Source organism: Nicotiana tomentosiformis, chromosome 2, assembly GCF_000390325.3.
Source record: "Nicotiana tomentosiformis chromosome 2, ASM39032v3, whole genome shotgun sequence".
Taxonomy (NCBI): Eukaryota; Viridiplantae; Streptophyta; class Magnoliopsida; order Solanales; family Solanaceae; genus Nicotiana; species Nicotiana tomentosiformis.
This window is the reverse complement of record NC_090813.1, coordinates 115,259,046-115,268,358: the sequence shown is the minus strand read 5'-3', so window position 1 is coordinate 115,268,358 and position 9,313 is coordinate 115,259,046. Positions and strand designations below refer to the sequence as shown.

The 9,313-nt window shown below is 40.1% G+C and overlaps 1 protein-coding gene across 1 annotated transcript; it reads left to right on the top strand.

Annotated features, from left to right (window-relative positions):
* Positions 1 to 8,043: 8,043 nt before the first annotated feature.
* Positions 8,044 to 8,496, top strand: LOC138905452 (uncharacterized). The gene has a single exon (XM_070193976.1). It carries the CDS (start codon positions 8,044 to 8,046, stop codon positions 8,494 to 8,496), a length of 453 nt encoding a protein of 150 aa, XP_070050077.1.
* The last annotated feature ends 817 nt before the right edge of the window (positions 8,497 to 9,313 follow it).

Sequence of the window (9,313 nt, the reverse complement as noted above, 5' to 3'; positions counted from 1 at the left end):
TTCCCTAGTAGCACCCTAGAGTGCCTAGTGCCTCATCTTATTGCCAACACAGGGTACTACATCGCCTGGTTGCATTTCTTATTGAGAACATAAGGTACGACATTCCCTAGTAGCATCCCAGAGTGCCAAGAGCCTCACCTTATTGCCAACATAGGGTACTACATCCCCTGGTTGCATTTCTTGTTGCAAACATAGGGTATGACATTCCCTAGTAGCATCCTAGACTACCACGAGCCTCATCTTATTGTCAACACAGGGTACTACATCCCCTGATTACCTTCCTTCTGGTTAACATAGGGTACGACAATCTCTATTATAAAATATAATAAAATATTAAAAAAAATCTTATTTCTTTTTCAATTCTTTATTTTGCAATAGAAAGATAGTTTATTGTATTTTTAATAACTCATAAAAATTTTCTAGTGCAAACTGGGGCAGAAAACATTTGTTTGTTTTGTTTGTTTTTGATGGCTTGCAGGTTTTTCTGTGAAGTACGGATTAGATGTCTCAATACTAGTTGAACCAGCTTTGACATAATGCATGCAGAGACATAGGATTTCAAGATCCATCTTCTCATCATCTGATTAAGAAATAGGAATGTGAGAATATTTCCTAGTCTGTTGCATCGAGAATATCAAGTTTCAGTCTAAAGTTAATGGGGGAAGCAAGTCAAGAATCAAGACAAGACTCGAGATAGCATTTAGATAGGAATTTTGTAGCTCTTAGATTTCAAGAATATGTAATTTTATTTTTCTTTTGATGTAATGATAGGAGTTGCGGATCGGAACCTCGACGGAACTTCACTCGACTCTCCCTCTAAGTATACTCCTTCACTCTTCTTCCACTTGAACTACACGTGACCTGATTCCCTTATAACACGGGATATGAAGGGTTCCTAAAACCAAGGCTCGGTCACATCTTTTTCATTTATCTTATTTCCTTTTTAAATAATAGTGAGGTAAATAATCAGTCACCTTGTTCATTTTCTTTGCCTGAAAACTCTTCATGTTTTCAAGAAAAGAGGGGCATGCTGTGAACACCTAATTTTTGACCACATCCAAATTCTATACGATTTTAGTGTAAATATTTCTTTTAGGTCTAATCTTAATATTTTAAACTTTTATCTTACTCTTAATAGGTTTTATTAAAAAAAAACTACAAAAATAGTCACTTTCTTAGAGTATAAATTTTATTTCTAAAAAAAATCATATATATATATATATATATATATATATATATATATGGTTTCTTTTAATTAGAATTTTAATAAGTAAGCTATATAATCTTTCTTAGTATCATTTAAAGTACATGTAAATATTTAGTTTTCCTATATTGTAAGACATGTTGGTTAATCTTCTTATCTTAATTTATCCTTTAAAAATAAATAAAAAAAGCAAAATGAAGTTAAAGTCACAAAGATAAAGTTTGTTAACAAATTTTTATCTCAAAATCTGATATTTGCTAATAACTATCCCAATCCTATAATCCCCATTTTTAGCCTAATCTAATCCCACGATCTGCTTTTTCCCTAACCCCCTCACTTCCCCTCTCCTTCACGTCTCCCCTCATAAAATTCCCCAACAGTCTCACATTCCCTAAGTTTTAACTTCCCAATCCCCATGGCCCCTACTCTTTCACGTACACACTTCCACACATCTGTCACACACATACACACACTCATTCTATATATAGCACAAATATTAACTGGTATCGGGAGAGGAGGAAAAAACTCAATCTCAAGTTCCATTCTATTCTCACAAAGCACACAAAGTTGGGGATTTTCCGTTCAAGATTCGCGCTTTAAAGTTCTCGTCGAGTTTTGGGTTTTGGTTCGAAAGTGTTCTTGTTAGTTCGTTTCGCTGTCGAGGAAGTCACTGTTGAGGTTCTTTTCCTCCCTTTTTGCATTTTTAAGTTGCTGTGAATATTCATGCCAATTGAGTTTTGATAAGTTTAATGCAATTCTGACATCTCTGCCTTACATGATTTATCCATGATTTCTTTACTTTGACTTACTTGCTAAGATCCTTTATAATCTTGAATATCCATTAGAAAAATTAGGTGTTCCGAAGTAGTTTGATATGAGAGATTTTGATGTAAAAGGCTAAGTGTTTTAAAGTAATATTATTTAGTGAATTTGTAGTGACAAGAATTTGGTAAATATAAGCCGATGCACACGGGTTTAATTGGATGAGGTGCTATGTTATTCTGTTTCTAGTTTATCATGTTGTCTTTGTTTATTTATAAATTAATTTTGTCTTGTTTTGGTCATGAGTATTATATAATTTAATCTCAATTGTAACGGCCCGACCGGTCGTTTTGAGCTTTAGCGCGTCGTTCAGCGGGTTGAGACCCTGAACAGCTTCACTTCAGGTATTATTACTTGTACGCGTGGTCAGAATTTAAGTTCGGGAAGTTCAGAGTTGATTTAGAAAGAAAATTCTAATTTCAAAAGACTTAAGTTGGAGGAATTGACTAAAGTGTGAGTTTTGAGTAAACGACCTCGAAATCGAGATTTGAAGGTTCCAACAGGTTCGTATGATAATTTTTGACTTGGGCGTATGTCCGGATTGGGTTTTGGATCACCCGAGAGCGTTTCAGCGCCTATTATTGAAGTTGGAATTTTGGAAAAATTTCATGCAAAATTGGGTCGAGGTGTATTTCAATGTTATTGATGTCCGTTTGGGATTATGAGCATGGGTATAGATCCGTATTGTGATTCTGGTATTGGGAGCACGTCGGAAGTGAATTTGGAGGTCCGTAGGTCATTTCAGGGTCATTTGGCAAAAGTTAGAACTTTGAAGGTTTTAGAGAGTTTGACCGGGAGTGGACTTTTTGATATCGGGGTCGGATTCCGATTCCGGGAGTTGGAGTAGGTCCGTAATATCAAATGTGACTTTTGTGCAAAATTTGAGGTCTATCACACGTGATTTGATACATTTCGACATCGATTGTAGAAGTTGAAGTTTCAAAGTTCACTAAGTTTGAATTGGAGGGTGATTTTGTGGGGAAAGTTCATAACATCTTTTCGGTTATTTAAATTAGCTAGTCGGGTTGAGTAGTTCTTTCCAGAGTTCGTTTTCCTTATGTATTGCATTCGAGTCCGTAGCGTGTTAGCGCATTGTGGCATCATATGAGGCTTTTGAAGTGTCTGAGGTGGCTTATTACCTGAGCAGCTTGTACTGGGGTGAGACGAGATTATTGGACCTGGTATCAGTGCAATCAGATTTATATGAGGCATATTAAAGAGTTAATATTGTTATTCAGTCCAGAATGAGGTAATGGTTCTTGTCGGGAGGAGAGACTCCATAAATTGTAATTCAGCAGGTGGCTATGAGTTCTACACATCTTCTCTGTCATGGCATTTCAAGAATTGGAACAAGACTTATATGTGTTATGAGGTGTTTTGTGGGCATCAAATTCATAGGATTTCGGCTATTGTCGTCAGAGGATGTTATTATGGTCATGTGAATAATGCGGTGCATGGTGTGAATTCAGTGAGAGTATACAATCATGTATTGTCACATCGTGTAGTGATTGAAATGGTGTTCGTATATTGGAATTTGGCTCTAAGGCTTATTTGCCTAAACAAAGGAGATGATCTTTAGATTTGCTCGAGCTAATGTGCTCAACTAAGTTGTGGTTGCACGGGTAGGTGCACGAGGTGTTAAAACGGTGATTTCAGTCAACTCCAGAGCAGTTCTTAGCACGTTCGAGGACGGACGTATGTTTAAGTGGGAGAGAATATAACGACCCGACCGGTCGTTTTGAGCTCTAGCACGTCGTTCAGCGGGTTGAGGCCCTGAGCAGCTTCACTTCAAGTATTATGACTTGTACGCATGGTCGGAATTTAAGTTTGGGAAGTTCAGAGTTGATTTGGAAAGAAAATTCAAATTTCGAAAGCCTTAAGTTGGAGGAATTGACTAAAATGTGAGTTTTGAGTAAACGACCTCGAAATTGGGATTTGAAGGTTCCAACAGGTTCGTATGATGATTTTTGACTTGGGCATATGTTTGGATCGGGTTTTGGATTACCCGGGAGCGTTTCAGCGCCTATTATGGAAGTTGGAATTTTGGAAGAATTTCATGAAAATTAGGTTGAGGTGTATTTTAATTTTATCGATATCCGTTTGGGATTATGAGCATGGGAATAGATCCGTATGGTGATTCTGGTATTGGGAGCACGTCCGAAAATACATTTGGAGGTCCGTAGGTCATTTCGGGGTCATTTGGCGAAAGTTAGAAATTTGAAGGTTTTAAAGAGTTTGACCGGGAGTGGACTTTTTGATATCAGGATCGAATTCCTATTCCGTGAGTTGGAGTAGGTCCGTAATGTCAAATGCGACTTTTGTGCAAACTTTGAGGTCTATCAGATGTGATTTGATACGTTTCGGCATCGATTTTAGAAGTTGAAGTTTCAAAGTTCACTAAGTTTGAATTAGAGGGTGATATTTTGGGGAAAGTTCATAACATCTTTTCGGTTATTTAAATTAGCTAGTCGGGTTGAGTAGTTCTTTCGAGAGTTCGTTTTCCTTATGTATTGCATTCGAGTTCGTAGCGTGTTAGCGCATTGTGGCATCATATGAGGCTTTTGCAGTGTCTGAGGTGGCTTATTACCTGAGCAGCTTGTACTAGGGTGAGACGAGATTATTAGACCTGGGATCAGTGCAATCAGATTTATATGAGGCATATTAAAGAGTAAATATTGTTATTCAGTCCAGAATGAGGTAATGGTTCTTGTCGGGAGGAGAGACTCCATAAATTGTAATTCAGCAGGTGGCTATGAGTTCTACACATCTTCTCTGTCGTGGCATTTCAAGAATTGGAACAAGACTTAAATGTGTTATGAGGTGTGTTGTGGGCATCAAATTCATAGGATTTCGGCTATTGTCGTCAGAGGATGTTATTATGGTCATGTGAATAATGCGGTGCATGGTGTGAATTCAGTGAGAGTATACAATCATGTATTGGTACATCGTGTAGTGATTGAAACGGTGTTCATATGCTGGAATTTGGCTCTAAGGCTTATTTGCCTAAACAAAGGAGATGATCTTCAGATTTGCTCGAGCTAATATGCTCAACTGAGTTGTGGTAGCACGAGGTGTTAAAACGGTGATTTCAGACAACTCCAGAATAGTTCTTAGAATGTTCGAGGACAAACGTATGTTTAAGTGGGAGAGAATGTAACGACCCGACCGGTTGTTTTGAGCTCTAGCGCGTCGTTCAGCGGGTTGAGGCCCTGAGCAGCTTTACTTCAGGTATTATGACTTGTACGCGTGGTCGGAATTTAAGTTTGGGAAGTTCGGAGTTGATTTGGAAAGAAAATTCTATTTTCGAAAGCCTTAAGTTGGAGGAATTGACTAAAGTGTGAGTTTTGAGTAAAGGACCTCGAAATCGAGATTTGAAGGTTCCAACAGGTTCTTGTGATGATTTTTGACTTGGGCATATGTTCGAATCGGGTTTTGGATCACCCGGGAGCGTTTCAACGCCTATTATGGAAGTTGGAATTTTGGAAGAATTTCATGAAAATTGGGTTGAGGTGTATTTCAATGTTATCGATGTCCGTTTGGGATTATGAGCATGGGAATAGATCCGTATTGTGATTCTGGTATTGGGAGCATGTCCAGAAGTGCATTTGGAGGTCCGTAGGTCATTTGGCAAAAGTTTGAAATTTGAAGGTTATGGAGAGTTTGACCGGGTGTGGACTTTTTGATATCGGGGTCGGATTCTGATTCCGGGAGTTGGAGTAGGTCCGTAATGTTTAATGTGACTTTTGTGCAAAATATGAGGTCTATCGGACGTGATTTGATACGTTTCGGCATCGATTTTAGAAGTTGAAGTTTCAAAGTTTACTAAGTTTGATTTGGAGGGTGATTCATCTTTTTACCATTGTTTGATGTGATTTAAAGGCTAGACTAAGTTCGTGATGTATTTTGGGACGTGTTGGTATATTTGGTTGAGGTCCCGAGTTCCTCGAGAGGATTCCGGATGGTTAACGGATCGAGTTTGGACTCTGATGAAATGCTAAGGCAGCTGATACCTGGTGCAATCATACCTGCATGAAAAGGGTTGCAGGTGCGAGCTCGCAGGTGCGAAGGAGAGGAGGCTGGTCAGTAACCGCAGGTGCGGAACATTTGGGCGCACCTGCGAAGGCGCAAGTGCGATGTGGGCAACGCAGGAGCGGGAAATGGGCGCAGGTGCGACGTATTGACCGCAGAAGCGGACTCGCAGATGCGCTACATGGAGCGCAGATGCGGGAATGTTTGGCTGAGCTTGAACCGCACCTGCGATGGAATTTTCGCAGGTGCGGAGCCGTAAAAGCGGCTATTTGACCGCATGTGCGAAGGTCGGGTTGGGAAGAATGTTTTTAAAGCGGTGTTTGAGTTCATTTCACCCATTTTTCATTTGGTTGGGCGATTTTTGGAACTCTTGGAAGGGAGAATTTTGTCATCTATGTCAAGGTAAGTGATTCCCACTTATTGCAAGTTAAATACTTAAATTATATAAGGATTTATACATGGGAATTAGTAGAAATTTGAGATTTTGAAGAAAAACCTAGAAATTGGTATTCTTGGATTTTGATCACGAATTTTGGTATTGAATTGAGAATAAATTGTATATTTGCGTTCGTGAGATTATGGGTAAAGTTTATCTTCGAATATTTTTGGAATCCTGGCACGTGGGCTCGAGGGTGCTTTTATCGACTTTTCGAGCGGAGTTGAAAATTATTATAAATTGATTAATTATGAGTATTATAGCATATTTTGATTGGGTTGCATCTTATTTGACTAGTTTTGAAGCGTTGGGCATCGGTTTGAGTTGCTGGAAAGGCTTTGGAGTCGTTTATGGAATTTCGGAGCGAGGTAAGTCTCTTTTCTAACCTTGTAAGAGGGAGTTAACCACATAGGTGAATTGATTAAATATGTGCTTCTACTTGCGGGGGCTACGTACGTATGAAGTGACGAGAGTCCGTACGTAACTACTAGCTATGCCTATGTTTGGGTAGTTTTAGGTTTACATCCTGCCTTGTTGATATTGATATTTGATTTGTGGTTACTGTTTGCCTTGAAAAGAAGCAAGATTGAGGTTTGCGTATTAATTGTCTTGAGAAAAATTTAAATTGAGGAAATTAAGTTTTCAAAAAGTTTTCATTTGGACTTCGTATTTTCGAAAAGAAATTTAGGAATATTATAATAACTTAATAAATTTATATTTGACTGCGTCGCATGTATGATCGCGAGCGGGGTAAAATCTTCAAGTCTAATTGTCTTTATTTTGTAAAGAATCAAGAAAAGGATTATGATTTACTGATAAATTTATATTTGACCGCGTTGTATTTATGATCCGCGAGCGGGGTAATAAATTCATGATTTATTGATAAATTTATATTTGACAACGTCGCATGTATGATCCGCGAGCGGGGTAATAGATGCATCTATGGTTCGTGCCGTTCGACCCTCGCCAGTGCACAACTTATATATATTTGTTGGATCAGGCCGTACAACCTCGGCATTACTTGCGCATGATTGTATTAATTGCTTGTGAAATTATAATAATTGATACTGCTTCATTGGCCGGAGATATAAATTGTTAAACGATGAAAATGAATTTTGAGAAATTTCTTATTAACAAAAGAATTGTTTACTTATTTCATGATATTGGGTTTACATCCGTTCTACGTGATCTATGTTTAATTATATCATTGGTATATTAATTATAGCCCATAGTAAGTGTCCGAGTTGACCCCTCATCACTACTTCTTCGAGGTTAGGTGGGATACTTACTGGGTACGCGTTGATTTACTATCACGCCCCGAACCTGGGGGGCGTGACAAACTTGGTATCAGAGCAGTTCTGTCCTAGAGAGTCTACAGGCCTTGTCTAGTAGGGTCTTGTTTATAGATGTGTTGTGCACCACATTATATAAGTAGGGAACTACATGGCATTTAGGAGTTGGTTACCCTTCTTTCAAATCTAAATCGTGCTATAGAACTGAGTTATAGGAAATTTGAGTTAAACTTACGTGTTGGTGTTTGCATGTACATATGATGGTGACTAGGAAGACTACGGCTAGCCAGAGGAGAGATACAATAGCAGGTGAGGGGACTAGTAGGGTACCCCTAGTAGATGGGGCCCAGTCTGAGGCCGAAGGCGAGACCCCTACTCAGCCATTACCTGCTCCTCCACCACCTGAGGAGATTCCTAGGGATACCGCACATACCGTTCCCCCTCTATTTCCACCATATCAGGACTTGAGGAGTGCGGTGCATTTGTTGACACAGTTGGTAGCTACCCAACAACAGGCTAGGGCATCAGCTAGCGCAGGATCTTATGAGGGGTCTGGGAGTTCAAGGGTCCTAGAGTTTATTGCTTTGAGCCCCCCAGAGTTCACAGGGATAGATCAGAGGGAGGACCCGCAGGATTTCATAGATCAGTTTCACAGGATCTTTCGGGTTATGCATGCCACGGAGAAAGAGGAAGTTAAGCTAGCAGCTTTTTGACTCCGAGATATAGCCATCCTTTGGTACGAGGGATGTGAGAGGTCCAGGGGATGTAATGCACCTCTAGCTATTTGGGAGAACTTTTCAGATGCCTTCCTTGACCAGTACTTACCGTGTGAGATCCGACATGCTCGAGTCAATCAGTTTCTAGCCCTCAAGCAGGGCAATATGAGTGTTCGAGAGTATAGTCTCCGTTTGACTCATTGGCCAGATATGCACCATCCATAGTTGCTACTATGTGGGATAGGATTCATAGGTATATAGCAGGGTGAGCCCCAGAGTTAACCAAGGCATGTGCCACCGCTGCATTGCAGGATAGTATGGATATCTCCTGAATTCAGGCATTCGCCCAGAATATAGAAAGCGGTAGGCATCGGCAGCAGGGTACAGAGAGGGCTGAGCAAGGGCAACGTAAGAGGATGAGATTTCCTAGGTCTTAGGAGGAATATCAGGGTAGTTATAGGCCCTAGTACTTCGGACGACCATCTGGGCTTCCGCCACCTCAGCTACAGGGTTACAGGTATGACTGCTATACTCAGTCAGGACCAGGTGAGAGCTCACGGGCGTCGGGTTTACAGCCACAACGAGGTTCTGCGCAGACATGGTCATTTCCGCCGCGGTGTGAAATTTGTGGTAGAGGAAACTTGGGCCAATGCTGAGCAGGTTCTGATGCTTGTTATACATGTGGGCGTCCGGGGCATATGATGCGAGATTACCCAAATAGAGATTCTGGGGGAATGGCACAACTAGCGAGTTCAGTAACAGGATCATCTATGTCTGTGCATCCTTCAGGACACGAGTCTCAGTCTTTGGATGG

Coding starts and splice junctions, on each gene's coding strand:
- LOC138905452 (XM_070193976.1), top strand. CDS start 8,044: ATGGTGACTAGGAAGACTACGGCTAGCCAGAGGAGAGATACAATAGCA.